Raw genomic sequence first — 15249 nt, 5'->3', positions numbered from 1 at the left:
GGGATTCTTTTGCATCTAAATCCTCAATCTGAACCAATAATTTAGCTTTTTCCTCCTCAACTCTTCCAAATTGATCCTTATTCCATTCTTTTACTTTGCCTCTTAACCTTTTTAATTTTTTGTTGAATCTAACCCCATTCCATTTCACTTCTCTCATCTCTTCACTCCACCATTCCTTAACCTTAGGTAAGAAGTCCGGATGTGTCAGCCACATGTTCTCAAACCTGAATGGTCTAGGTCCATTACCAAGAGGTTCTTGTCCTACTTCTATAGGGCAGTGATCAGAGGTTATCCTAGGTAGGGCCTTAGCCACCAAACCTCTCCAGTGGCTCTCCCAACCCTCATTAAATAGGAATCTATCAAGCTTTGAGCAAGTTGGGTTTTCTTGGAAGTTGGACCAAGTGTAGGTAGGCTGTAGTAAAGGAAGCTCTCGTAACTCACAAGAATTAATGAAGTCATTGAACTTCCTCATACTAGTTGTAATGGCTTGCCTGGGATTATTTGACTCAGTTGTGATTCTTATCGCATTAAAATCCCATAAACCTTGAATTCCATGAAGCTCCTCCCACAACTCATTCCTCTCTCTGTGATTATTTGGACCATATACATTTGTTAGCACCCAAATGAATCCACAAAGTTACTATTCCCCCCGAGGCTCCCCATGACAAAGCTGAGCACCATCTTACCCCTCCTATTTTCCAGACCTCTCTGACCCACCTTCTATCCAGTTTGGCTAATTTTGTCTCCTGCAACATCACAACATCAGGTCTTTCTCTCTTAAGTAGCTCCTTAATCGATCTCCTTTTTCTGGCACTGCCCAAGCCCCTTACATTTCAGCTGATTATCTTCATTACCTTTCAAGAATTTAGCCCTCCAATATAATGTTTCTTCATTTAGAACCCTTCTTTCTTCCCCCTCTGCCACTGAACTCGATATCCCCTTCAATGTCCATTATTAGTCTCTCTACCTCAGACTTTTTCTTCTTTTTCCTACCCTTATTTCCCACTGACTTCCTATTCTGCCCTTTATTTCCTAATTCCTGCCCCGATCTATTGGGTCTTGCCTCTGGTTCAGGCTTTTTTGGAGCCACCTCTGTCATTTCCTCCTTCTGTTTATATTCCTCCAACATGGCACAAATCTGCTCCCAAATCCATTCTAATTCCTCCTGTTTCCTCTCTAACAACCCAACTCCCTTCTCAGATCGGACTCTGTCATTATCAATCGCCACTCCCCTTCTGCCAATTGGTTGGTCTGATTGAGATTCCAGGATATCTGTTACAGGCAGAGAACCCATATTAGTATCTAAAACCAAATGGACAGGCTTACCTGGATTTAGCAGAGATGGTTGCATGTGGACCAGCTGTTGGGTATCAATTGTTGGAGTCAGGACTAGGCCCTTCCCCTTTTCCGGACTCAACCCTGGAAGTGGACTAGGTACAACCAATACTTTCTCACCCTCTACAGTCAAAGAAACTTCACTTCTCTTTCCCTCTGCGTGAATCCTTAGGTAAGGCTCCAAGTCTGATTCCTGTCTCTCTGGCCTGATGTCCTGACTAGGCTGCACATATGGAGTAGACTCGTTATTGGCAGGGATGCAATCTGCCTTACCTCTTTAAGTGTTCCCAACTCCACCTGTCTTTTGTATGGCATACCCAGTTTGGGAAAAATCTGTTCGCCACTTCTAAGGCTCACTCTTCTTTGCGTTTTGACATTACCAGAGTCGTGCGAGTCTGTCTCCTCCTCTAGGAATAACAGTTCAGTGTTTAGGCTACCCTCTTCCAGTATGTCTTTTGGTTTTTGGAGGTCGATACTTCCCAAGCTGATGGTTTCTCCCGAATCTGAATCCGAATCAGGAGGTTCTTCATCGTCTGTCAAACTTTCCGAAACAGAGTCGAAAACCTCACTGCTCTTCACACACCTAGGGTTACGTCGTTCCTGTTCCTTACGAGGCATCTTCTTCGAGGGTCTCCACTGTAACGAGCTGGAGACCTTCGCTGAACTGTTCGAGTGAGAGAAAGGGCTCAAAGAAGATGATGGTATACAGTTTTTACTGTCTACCTGAGGAGTAAGCCTTGTCACGTGCTCCTTTAAGTTATCACACACTTAGACAGTTTTTACTGTCTACCTAGGGTCTTTTAAGAGTAGCCACTTAACTTTTTGGGCCTACTGGGCCCAGAATTACAATTTAGAAATGGGCCTGCTGGTTGGACCCCTGTGCAAATTCCTGAAGTTACCAATACCTCTGCCCGACCCGATGAATCACCTCCCTCCTCCCGTATTGCACTCAGACCATTCCTCTCCTTTGAAATAAATTGCTTAGTGCCACAAGCAACTGCCTGAGCAAAAGAAGCGTTGGTTTTCCCACCGTTGCCTTGTGTAACACGTCTAATACTTCTATTAGTTTCCTGATCCAAGTCTTTTGGGCTGCCTAAAGGCTGTCCATTCTTGTGACAACTCCTTGTTCTTTTTTCCAGCCAACTTCAAACTGCCACGTAGCTGCAAATCCTCCACCTCTTCGTCTTCCTCCTGCCTTGCTTCTCTCCAAAGGGTAGCTTCAATGGAGGACAGTAACCACACTGGGAAGAACAAACCCTCCACAGCGACATTCACCTTCCTCGGTATATCTTCTGGTTTTACACCATCTAGTAGAATGGCTGCACTTAGCAGGTCTCCCCAGAAAACACCATCAGGCGAGCTCCACACAACAAAGCAATTGAGTTTGCTGTTTCTTGATTCCAGAGATGGAATGGCAACCCAATCACTCGAACAGTTACGTTATCTTCCACTGAGAACACTTTTGAATTTGATGAAAACGCCCATTTAAAAACCGAGAAGGTTCCCAGATCATCTTGGATACTTAGTGCTCTAACATTACCTGGTTTTCAAGAGGGTCCAACACTGCCTTAGCAGGATCGAGTGGGGTCACAATAAAGGTGCTTCTTAGCTCCATCTTGCTCTTCAACATTTCTGCAACTTTCCACCAGTCTGTCACCACTCCTCCAGCTTCAACCACTAGCATTCTTTCCCATTTTCCTTTTGTCCCATCTGCTACCAATGAAGGGTCCCTCCTACTATTTGCCATGGCCACAAGCTTTTTGTTTGTTTCCTCTTTTTTACACAGAAACTAGCTTCTGGTTTCTGGTCGTTGTCCCCTTTCATCAACTTTCAAATTCTCTTTATTCTCCATTTTCCTTCTATTTAGGAAATTTGTTAGTATCCCAGCAATCCTTCTCCACCCTTGGTCATTCTTCCCTTGAGGAAGACAAATCATTTGTTTCCTTCCTTTAGAGAAATATTCAGTAAGAGAAATAAATGCACCTTTTGCATTCCTCTTGTTCTCCAGCACATACCTCCTACCTGATCCTGAGAAATTTTCTTTCTGATATTTCTGCTTCCCTTTAGCAGCTGCATCAGAGACAAACTCTTTCACCTACTCAATCATTTCTGAGCCTTCCACAAGGATCGTGGCTCTCTTCTGTTCTCTTACTTTCAAACCCAGTCTTCCTTTGATCTGTATCTCTTCGAACAGGAAATCTTTGGCCTCTTTCCTCAGAGCTGACCCCCATTTTACTTTCTTCACGAAACCTCCCTCCGCTTTCTCCACGAAGCCTCCCTCCGCTTTCTCCATCCTCAGAGACTCCTTAGAATAGAATGTTGTTACTATCTTTTCTTTGTTAAGTTGTAATCAGGGGTACTATTGTAATTTTCTCTATTCTTTTAACACCCTAATATATAAGTCAATGTGTATGCCACCACTGACATCTTTTTTGGCAAATACTCTTTCTTTTTCTCTGTTGCTTCTTCTCTTTCTCCTTTTATGTCTAGAGATATTGATAGAATTAATGAATTTTAGGCAATTTAATGGAGTAATTGAGAGGAAAGAGAATTAGTGGCATGGGTTATTTGAGGAGAGAGAGAGAGAGTTAATAGTATGATTAATGAGAGATAATTGGAGTTAATGAGAAAGAGGAGAGAGAGTTATTTTGTTCAATTTTAAAAGGCATGAAAAATACGGAAATTTAAAAAAAAAAAACAGAAAAAAGCATGGACATCCTTGTTTTAGTTAGTTTGTGTAATAGATATATATCAATGTGTAATAGATAGATAGTTTTTTTTGATAATTCCTTGTTTTAGTTACTTGTTTTAGTTAGCTTTTTTTTTGCTAAGGATGTGTGTGTATTGAAATTCAATCATGCCTTAGCAATGCTTTCTTTGTCTCCTATTGATTCAATTCTTTGATTTTTCATGTGTTATATGATTAAATAACCATATACATTACTTGAGTTAATTCAATCTTAGTCTTACCAATGTCAATGGATGGTTGTAGATTATTCAACTTTACATTATTTTCCTTTCCTTTTTTTTTTTGCCTTCTTAGGCATGGATGAGTCTCGGGCTTTGTCTGACAGTTGACACACATGTCTGTTCAGTTTTGTCTGAGTGGGGGGAGTGGCAAGGTTCAAAGTATCGATACACCCCGATATGGAAGAAGGGGTGTATCAATACTTTGAACCTTTTGCCTTCACAGTTTCTTTTTAGTTTTATTTTTCCAAAATCTCATAAAAATATAATATTTTATATACTTTATTTATTAAAACATTTATCAAACTTGCTTTAAATAGGTGTATTGGGAGTCAAAAGATATGATACAATACACCCAATACGGGATGTATTGTATCGATACTTTGAACTTTGGGGAGTGGTATGGTTTACTGGATTTGGTTCAGGGTCCTGTAGTGTGATCTGGTAAGCCATGATCCCTCATTAAGCAGATCCTATGGAATCTTTTGGCCTCTCTTGGGCTTATGGGTTAGGGCTTATTGTATGGGACCTATGGGTTCTTTCAAGTCTACATGCTTACATTTTATATGGGACAAAGATATTGATGGAGGGACTCCATGAACCCTTTCTTGGTAAGTAGGTTTTGAATGGTTTCCATGGATGTGGGGAATTGAAAAACTGGGCAGGGTGAGGTTTCAGTTGACAAAGTCTGCATCTGAGTTGGTGATAGAGGTTACAACGGTTACCTCTTAATCGTCCATGGAGTGAGGCAATTACTAGTTTTGCAAGATTATTTCCTGAAGGTGATAAGGATGGAACGGAGTCATGGTCCTCTTTGTCTGTTAAGGGATTTCTCCTTTGTGGTGTGGTGTGCTCAGTGGTCGGAGGAGTCAAAAAGTGGTGGCATTCCATGCTGTTTTGAGCTTTATCAGACCTGTTTTTCTCCATGTGAAGGGAGGAGTCTCATAGGGGTTGAGGGTTTGAGTGGGAATGCACATATGATGATCCTTCACCTGGTGACTTATCAGGGCCTATCCCATCAATCAAAATGTAGAGGAAGGCAAGATAGATTTACAAGGGGAGAAAGCTCAGCAACAGAGAAAATTTACAAGGGGAAAAGGATTAAAGAGACAAAGGACAAAGAAAACCATAAAAAATAAAGCACTGAAAGAAAATCCCTAAACCTAAGTCCCTGGACAAAACTGTTAGGAGTTACTCACCATAAAAGTTGTAATCTGAAGAGCTATACTCGAAGTAGCAAGGAAGAGAAGAGAACCACAGAACTGAAGAGAATGTCGAACTGTACTAGCCAGTCGACCAGTCCTTTATTTATAGATGAATATAGTACAAGGTACAAGAAATTACTGGGATGCCCCTGATTAGTGATGGGACACCCAGATGACTTAAATCATTAAACAGGATTAGGCCCATTAACACAAGCCCAATTACAAGATAAGTTACACATAAGAATGGGCTAATAAGAACTCTTATCAGCCGAACATCACTCTAACATTCTAACACTCCCCCTCAAGCTAAGCATGGATATTAGTCATGTTTAGCTTGCCAAGTATGTCCCTGAACTTCGTTGATGCCAGCCCTTTAGTTAATACATCTGCAATCTACATCTCTGATGGAGTATAAGGCACACAGAGTTCTCCTGAAATAATTCTCTCTCTGACAAAGTGTCGATCAATTTCAATATGTTTTGTCCTGTCATGCTGCACAGGATTGTTGGCATTGTTGATAGCAGCTTTATTATCACAATACAGCTTGAGAGGACCCTCAGTCTTGATACCAAGCTCATTAAGGAGAGTCCTGAGCCATAAGAGTTCAGCAACCCTGTGTGCCATAGCCCGGTATTCTGCTTCTGCACTAGATCTAGCCACAACATTCTGCTTCTTACTGCGCCATGTGACTAGGTTTCCTCCCAAGGATGTACAATAACCTGAGGTTGATTTTCTGTTTCCAACAGATCCAGCCCAATCAGCATCAGTGTAGGCTTCAATTTCAAGTCTGCTGTTTTTTCTGAATAGAATTCCTTTCCCTGGGCAAGTCTTCAAGTATCTGAGGATTCTTTCCACTGCTCTCATATGAGGGGTCTTTGGTGAATGCATGAATTGACTGACAACATGCACTGCATAGGCAATGTTTGGCCGAGTAAGGGATAAGTATATCAGTTTTCTTACCAACTTTTGGTACCTTTCCTTATCACAGTATTCCTCACCCATTGATTCTTGTAATCCATGGTTTGGTTCTATTGGAGTGTCTGCTGGCCTGCACCCCATCATGCTTGTTTCCTCTAGGAGATCTAGCACATACTTTCTTTGACATATGTAGATTCCTTCTCTTGATCTAGCAACTTCAATTCCAAGAAAGTATCTTAGGTTTCCTAGGTCTTTGATCTCAAATTCTGAAGCTAAGAACTCCTTCAGCCTCTTCATCTCTTTCACATCATTTCCAGTAATCACCATATCATCCATATACACAATGAGTGTTGTAAGTTTGTCATCCTGTCTCCTTGTAAACAATGTATGATCTGCACTGCTCTGAGTGTACCCTACTTTCTTCATGGCCAAACAAAGTCTCTCAAACCATGCCCGGGGAGATTGCTTCAAACCATATAATGCTTTCCTTAGTTTACATACCTTCTTTCCAACATCATATCCAGGTGGGGGTTCCATGTTCATGAAGATCACCATTTAGGAAGGCATTCTTCACATCCAGTCGATGAAGTTCCCAAGAGAATTTTGCTGCTAGTGACAGTAGAACCCTGATTGTGTTGAGCTTTGCTACTGGGGCAAAGGTTTCCTTGTAGTCAATTCCTTCCTTTTGTGTAAATCCCTTTGCCACAAGTCTGGCCTTGTACCTCTCAATTGATCCATCTTCCCTGTGCTTTACTGTGAATACCCACTTGCACCCAACAGTGCCTTTCCCCTCTGGTAGGTCCACCAATTCCCATGTCCTTGCTTTCATTAGGACTTTCATCTCCTCATTCATGGCTTCTTTCCACCTTGGATCAGATGCCGCCTCTGAATACCTGGAAGGGACACATACAGAGGAAAGAGCAAACACAAAGGAATGATAGGTAGGGGATAAGTGTGGGTAAGAAACATAATCGGCTATGGGATGCTGAGTGGTACAAGAGCGAATAGGCTTACGGAGAGCAATAGGAAGATCCAAATCTGAATTGAGTGAGTCAGAATTACCTTGGATTGCAGAGACAGATTGATCTGAGTTCAACTGGTTGCAATCATGAGGTTGAGGGGCTTTCTTCCTTCTACTGTATGTAAGTATCTCTTTCTCTTGTTTACTGGAACCTTCAGAAGCATCAGCCGAATCTGGAGAAGCAACTGGCACAGTGGAAGTCTCACTAGGTTGACCCGGAATGTTACAGCTAGTAGTAGTGGAAGGTGATGAAATGGGAACAAAAAAGAAGAGAGAATGAGAATCCTCTTCCAACCCACTACTTTCCCCCTGAAGAGGATTCTAAGAAGACTGGAAATAGGGTTGAGACTCAAAAAAGACTACATCCCTGGTGACATATTTTTTCTTGGAGACAGGATCATAACACTTATACCCCTTCTGCGTAGGAGAGTACCCCAAAAATATTCCCTTCGTAGTCTTAGGATCCAGTTTGGTCTTCTTTGGATCCTTCACATGTATGAAGCATGTACAACCAAAAACCCGCGGGGGAAGAGGAAATTCTGGAAGAGTGGGACACAAAACAGAGAAAGGGGTCTTCATATCCAGTACCTTAGATGGCATCCGATTTATCAGGTATGATGTAGTGAGAACAGCTTGAGACCAATATTGCTTAGGCACATTGTGTTGGAAAAGAAGGGCTCGAGCTGTCTCCAATAGATGCCTGTTCTTGCGCTCAGCGACCCCATTTTGCTGAGGGGTGTAAGCACATGATGATTTATGTAACATGCCTGCATCTTCCATGAATGAGTTCAAGGATCTTTCAAAGTATTCAACTGCATTGTCTGAACGGAATTGCTTGATCTTTTTATCAAATTGTGTTTCAACCATCTTGCAAAACATCATAGTTATCCGGGGAACTTCTTCACGTCCTTTCAACAGATAAATCCAACTGCACCAAGAATAATGGTCAATAAAACTGATAAAGTAACGAAAGCCATCAATGGAAACAATGGGTGAAGGACCCCAAACATCAGAATGAACCAAATCAAAAGGGGCTTGAATTTCATTACTAGAAATTGGATACATTGATCTACATTGATTTGACATTTGACACACATCACAAATTAAACTCTGACTCGGAATGCCCTTACATAATTCGGGAAACAACATTGCTAAGGAAGAAAAGGACAAATGACTTAGCCTAGCATGCCACAAGTGCAGCCTAGCTATTGACTCCCCACTTTCCGGACTAGTAGTAGAAGCTTGCAAGGCTGAGCTGACATCTTCATCAAAATAGTAGAGGCCCCCATACTCATGATCACTCCCAATCGTTCTCCTCGTCAATCTGTCCTGGAAGACACAATGAGAAGGAAAGAAAGTTATACTACAGTTCAAGTTTTTCGTAAGCTTTGAAACAAACAACAGATTTGAGGTAAGACTAGGAACATGTAGGACTGATTTAAGAGAGAGATCCTTGCTTAGGTCAACCACCCCCTTTCCAGAGATGGTGGAGATGGACCCATCAGCTACTCTCATCTTATCCTGGCCAGACAACAAATGATATGTAGAGAATAAGGACATATGTGTCATATGGTCAGTGGCTCCGAAATCAATCACCCAAGAGGTAGAATTTATGGAACTAGATGCACTAAATGCAGAGGCTGTACCTGATTTGGCAAGAGAGGTGGAAGCTAAAGAATTGTTCTTCAGACGGGCTAATGCCCGGCTGAGAACCTCTACCTCACTAGCTGTGAAGCCCAAAGTACTTGGTCCAGAGGAGTCGGCAGCCTGCCTTGCGGTGGAAGATGACACTGTTTGAATACTCTGTGAGTTGTCACTACTGTTGTTGGTGGCAAGATTCCCACTTGCTGTGTGGCCCTTATGTTGCCTTTTGTCCTTTCTCAGAGCAGCTGGCTTCAGATGAGGGTACAATACCCAACATTTCTCCTTTGTGTGTTTCTCACCACCACAATGTGTACACTTGAGGGACTTCTTGTCTGAAAATCTATTCCCCTTAGTGGAGACTAAGGCTGAATGTTCTCCAGGTAGTTCTGTTGATTGTGTTTGGGAGTCAACTTGCATCTCCTTTCTCCTTACTTCTTCATTCCTCACCAGGTAGTAGACATGGTGAAGCTCAGGTAATTCATCTCTCCCTAGAATCTGTGACCTTATACCTTCATATACAGGGTCAAGACCCGCCAGAAACTTGAAGGCTCTGCCCTCCTCAATCTGCTTATCATGCCTCCCCTTATCATTAGCATTTTCCCAATCCAAAATCAAATGGTGGTCAAGCTCTTCCCAGAGGCCTTCCAGTGTTGCAAAGTAGGTTGCCACGGACATGTCTCCTTGCCTTAGGGCTGCAATGTCTTGGTTCAGCCTGTAGATTCTAGCATTGTTCTTTTTCTGGCCATATGTCTTAGATACTTTCTCCCAAATTTTAGCAGCTGTGGGGAAGTGATGAACAGTTCTGGCCACCCTAGGAGTCATAGAGGCCAGCAACCAAGACATGACTGTGGCATTTTCCTTGCGCCACACGGTGTATTCAGGACTGCCAATTTCTGGTTGTTTCTTGTCTCCATCCAAATAGCCTGTGTGCTCACGAGAGGTAATGAACAGCATTGCTGAGACAGACCACTCTCTGAAGTTATACTCATCTAGCAGCACACTTGTAATCTGCAAGCTGTGCAGATTAGGGTTTTCCAGGTTTGAGGACCTTGAAACAGGTCTGTTATCTCTAGAGGAAACTTCACCGGATAGTGAGGACATCCTGACTTCAGTCCAAGAGTTGTTCACAGTGCTGTAGGTGGTTCTGTTTAGGACTGGCCGAAGTGGTCACAGTGTTCACAGTGCTGGTAGAAGTGTTCACAGTTCGGGTACTGTGCAGTGCTGTTTAGGACTGGCCGAAGTAGCAAGTAAGGGGCTGTAACTGAACCAGTTCACAGTGCTAGTAACTGAAGTTACTTCGGTTAGGGCTTGTTCTGCGACCTGAAGTAACTGAAGTTCACAAAGTAGGACTGATAACCGACCTGAAGAAAATCTGTAACTGAAGTTACCACAGTTCTGCCCAAGTCTTGCTGGGGCACGAAGCTGCAACTGTAGAGAAGGCTAAGTCTTTACCACTTGTTCTGCGCAAGTCTTGCTGGAGCACGAAGCTGCAACTGTAGAGGAAGTTCTCCCCCTTTCGGCTAGTGCTAGGACTGCTGAAATCAGTCCTCAACTAGGTCTGTCCTATACAGACCTCTCTTAGTAGCCCAATAGCTACTATTTGCTGGAGATAATCTAGTAGGACATCTACTTTTGGGTCTTATTTCCCTTGAGTCCTACAACCAAGAGAAACCCTAGGTTCGAACTTGCTTTACTCTCTTACACTCCTAGGTCTTCACTGCAGCAACCCAGAAAAAGAAGAGAGAAGATGAAAAGACAGCAAGAGAAGAGAGTGCGCCTGCTGAAACCAGGAAGGAGCTAATGCTCTGATACCATGTAATCTGAAGAGCTATACTCGAAGTAGCAAGGAAGAGAAGAGAACCACAGAACTGAAGAGAATGCCGAACTGTACTAGCCAGTCGACCAGTCCTTTATTTATAGATGAATATAGTACAAGGTACAAGAAATTACTGGGATGCCCCTGATTAGTGATGGGACACCCAGATGACTTAAATCATTAAACAGGATTAGGCCCATTAACACAAGCCCAGTTACAAGATAAGTTACACATAAGAATGGGCTAATAAGAACTCTTATCAGCCGAACATCACTCTAACATTCTAACAAAAGTATAAAATTATAAATAGAAAAAATCAACTCACCACAATATCCTATTGCCATGGGAAAAAAGGAAGAGAAAAGAAAAGGCTCAAGCATTGAGAGATCCTGGAAATAAGTTAGACCTGCCTTTCACATATTCAAAATGCTAATAAAAGGGTCTCTACCTTTTTATTTAATAGGTCGATTTCTACCTTCTGTCAACATTCATGGCGCCTATGAAGTTGCAAGACAGGTCCACCCGGAGAGCATGGGTCTGGAAAGCTGGCCAACATTTCTGTTCTATACATAACTGTCCAGCAAAACATCTGTTCAAAGTCTTTGAAACTCCAATGATTTATAACCAGTTTTAATGGGAAGAAAAAGCTAGCATCCATTTGCAATCCTGTTAGTCACAACCCTCTTTTCTCCATTACAACTAGTTTAGCACCTTTCGGGTATCTCCAGCTCCTGCAACTATTTTATTCTACCCAACAATTTCCCTTCTCCATTATTCTGATAAGTAGTAGTAGTTGGTTCCTTTAGAAAAGCTGAAGCAACCTCTAACAATCTTGGCAATCTTGATTTTCCAGTGCGCCGTCCTTTTCCTTATCATTAGTCGTGGCAGCTTGAGCAGTCTTCCCATCTCACACTTGTACCTCTTGCTAATCTAGCAAAGGATAGTGCAAATTATTTTCTGTAAGAGTAAGACCTCCCCTCCTCTTCCTGCCCCCCCCCCCCAAAAAAAAAAAAAAAAAAAAAAAACAAGATAGAGGAAAACACACTCAAACAAGAAATTTTTTGGGTGTATATGTTGCAAATCCTTAGTTACATTCTTAAAATGTTAGATTGTCTGTTATTTTCAAGAATCTGGAACTTTTGTTTTAGTTCTTTTAGATCTATACTTTTTTTTTTTTGGCTTTTTCTGCTAGCATCTAAAGTTGCAAACAATATTAAACCATTTCTTAATTTTCAGATCAAATTTTGCGCGTTTGAATTATGAAGGATTTTATGCTGTGGTGTTAGAGAAGGATGATGAGCTCATATCTGTAGCATCAATCAGGTACTTCTTTAATTGGATAAGGACTTGCATAGTTTTTAGCTTTGATGGTTTGTTCATTGAGAAGTATGTAGGTTAATCAATGGATACCTTGAAACTAATTACTTTCCTCCATGTGGAGAAATAAATACTACATATTCCAGAAGATAAGAATACATTGCTCAGGCCCTCCATGTGGAAAAAGAGGGCCAACAAGGCATAAGCTATGCTAGATAGGAAATGAATAATGAGATGAACTGTGCAAGGCTTTCTTGGAAGGTGGTCATGAAACGAATATGACCTTAGAATCTCCTTCCACTTCTATCCACTACAGACTCAATGCGATATAAGCATTAGGCCTTGCAAGAGAGTTGATTTTGGTTTAACCAAACCACCATAAGCTTTGAGTCCCATGAATACAAGAATAATCTATCCATAATGCCCCTGAAACTCTACCCACACCAGACTGATTTGCATTGCATCACCTATGGAACTACCTTCAAAACTTCACTGCTTAAATGATTCTGTCCTCTAATTACAAAGTTTTGTTTTGGCAAGAGGTCATTGAAATGACTTTTCAAGTTTCTTGATGTTTTGTATGAGATTAGAAATGAAAAAAAAAAGAATTAGGAGAGAAGAATGGGCTACCAAAAAGTGTCATGTGTAGCCCTTGCACTTGTATTTAGATTAGAGCACATAAAATTACAACACCCTCCCCCATCCTAATTAGTCGAATGGCTCAATTGCCCTTACAATGATAATAGTACTTTGAACAACATACATGCCTTGAACTCTTTGAGATTTGAGAATTAGAATAAAAAAATAATATCATTTTGTTTCCTATTCCAATAAACTGTAAAAGGAGGCATTCTCATAAAACTCTGCCTTGGCTTTAAGAGCTTCAAGATTCTGTGCACAAGTATTTTTTTTTTCCCTTTGTTCTTTCCTTTTGATGAAGGCTTGGCCACAATTTTTAGTAGCTGCATATGTTCCTAATGGTTTGAGCACCAAGGACTTGACTACTAATTGGAACAAAGGGTTAACAGCCAGAATGATAAAATTGGCAGGTTTTTTTAATCCAATTTTGTTGACTGGCAGGTAGACCTTCATACTCTTTTTATTTTTTTGATAAATGGTAAATATCTCATTAAATAAGAGGGTGAATAAAGGATATAAATGACTATAGAAATACTGAATTTAAACCACAACATGGTCTTGCAACTCTATTTTAGATGTTAACCTTTTTGGTTTTCTCCTTACTTGATATTGTTATGGATCTTGGTCTGGTTGACTAATCCAAAGGAATCCAAGTCTAATTTAGTCCTTGATTTTATGCAGGGTCCATGGAGTAACAGTTGCAGAGATGCCTCTTATTGCAACTTCAAGTGAACGTCGCCGACAGGGAATGTGTCGACGCCTTATAAGTGCTATTGAAGAGGTATTTTAATTGTAAATACTTATATTTTCACAACAATAGAGTAAATGTGTCTGGGTGGTCATAGTGGTGGATATCACTCAAAAGTTCTGAAGACTTTTTCAATGGTTGTCTTCAAGTCTTGGTACTTAAAGATAACTAAATGCATGCTTAGTGGGAGAATCACCTAAAACCATACATTGGCATGAAACAAACACTATAGTGGAGGTCCACTTGAATGGCACCATTGAAAGTTTGACCAAATACCGCATGACTTGATTTCATCTGGCCTTTCTCTTCATTATTGCTTGAGGTTCCATTTTGTTCAACAGGGGAAAAAGGAGAGATCTCATTAAATTTATAAAGGAAAGAAAAAAGTCATGCATCTTATCATTGAGTTTTTATCATTTTTGTTCACGAGCACAGATTGAACTTTGTGTTCGAAACCAGCAAGTTACATTGATTACAGGCTTCTTAGGTATTTTACTTCAATCCTTGTACTTGCTTTTACCCTCATAGATGCTGAAGTCATTCAAGGTTGAGAAACTGGTTGTAGCTGCAATTCCAAATTTATTGGATACTTGGACATTGGGTTTCGGATTTAAACCAATGGAGGATAAAGAGAAAGAACAGTTGAACAACATCAACTTGATGATGTTTCCTGGGACAACATTGCTACAAAAGAGATTGTATGAGAAAGAAGTTACAGAGAGCAGATGTGCAGGTATGCCTTTTGCTCTTGCCTGTAAAGAGTAAAGACTGTTTCTTTTCATATATATATATATATATATATATATATATATATATATTTCCATTCTTTAATCAAAGAATTGAATTAGGGGTTTATCACCCGTTCCAGGACCAAGAGATCCAGTGCCCTTGACAATAGATGGATCAGTAGAAATGGGTGTCTGTGGTGAAGAGATCATCCTCCAGTCAGATAGAAACCACTGCAGTGTACAAGTTGACCCAGAAGCAGAAGCTGCTGTGCTCCCACACCAGACTGTACAGTCAGGTGAAGAGAAAGGAATTACTCAGAAACATTTTACAGGGCTGTCTGAGGAATCTACTTACACATTAGGAGAAAGTGAACAAAAAAATGATTCTAATGCTGAATGTTGCAGTCCAAGGAAAGAGTCCTCGTGTATGTATGATGGGAGTCGGACTCTTTCAACAGAACTGAGGCGAAAAACCCGTGCAGTGCGTGGGAAATAATGAATATAAAGTATTAGATAAGACTTATGCAATGCTCAGATAAAAAAAAAAAAAAAAAAAAAAAAAAAAAAAAAAAAAAAAACGGCAAAAGAAAACTACAGTATATAACATATAAATAAATAAAACATGTAACTTACAGGGGCATGGAGGGAGGATAACTAAAGGAGAAAAGTGAACAAGAAAACAAGAGGAATCAAGTGCAAAATGTTCCTATTTAGTAGGGGAGAAAAGTAGGAAAACATATTTTTTTAAGAATGAAAAGGAAGCGATGTTGCCAGTTTTTTTGTTAATGCCTAGCGTTTTGTTTTTTGTGTTTTGTGTAATGGTAAGAGGAGTGGGATGAATCTTGTGGTGCCCTAAATCAAAACATTCATTCGCAATATCTTTTCCCAATGAAAATGCCAACTAATTGCTA

At 40.8% G+C, this 15249-nt stretch overlaps 1 protein-coding gene across 8 annotated transcripts in view; it reads left to right on the top strand.

Moving 5' to 3' along the window:
• The window catches only part of LOC104612164 (uncharacterized), a 75302-nt gene extending 60373 nt beyond the window's left edge, over positions 1–14929 (top strand). For 7 of the 8 annotated variants that reach the window (XM_088894919.1, XM_088894915.1, XM_088894914.1 and 4 more), the window contains 4 exons: positions 12143–12229; positions 13544–13643; positions 14139–14343; positions 14479–14929. In XM_088894919.1, coding sequence (XP_088751045.1) covers positions 12143–12229; positions 13544–13643; positions 14139–14343; positions 14479–14834 — 748 coding nt within the window. In that variant the 3' untranslated portion in view covers positions 14835–14929. Of the gene's footprint in view, positions 1–12142; positions 12230–13543; positions 13644–14138; positions 14376–14478 lie in introns of those variants that run through there. The other variant, XM_010279484.3, reaches the window with a different exon arrangement.
• The last annotated feature ends 320 nt before the right edge of the window (positions 14930–15249 follow it).

Source organism: Nelumbo nucifera, chromosome 1 (assembly GCF_055504915.1).
Source record: "Nelumbo nucifera cultivar China Antique chromosome 1, China Antique-T2T, whole genome shotgun sequence".
Lineage (NCBI taxonomy): Eukaryota > Viridiplantae > Streptophyta > Magnoliopsida > Proteales > Nelumbonaceae > Nelumbo > Nelumbo nucifera.
Note: the sequence above shows the minus strand (reverse complement) of the source record. Positions and strands in the feature narration are given on the sequence as shown.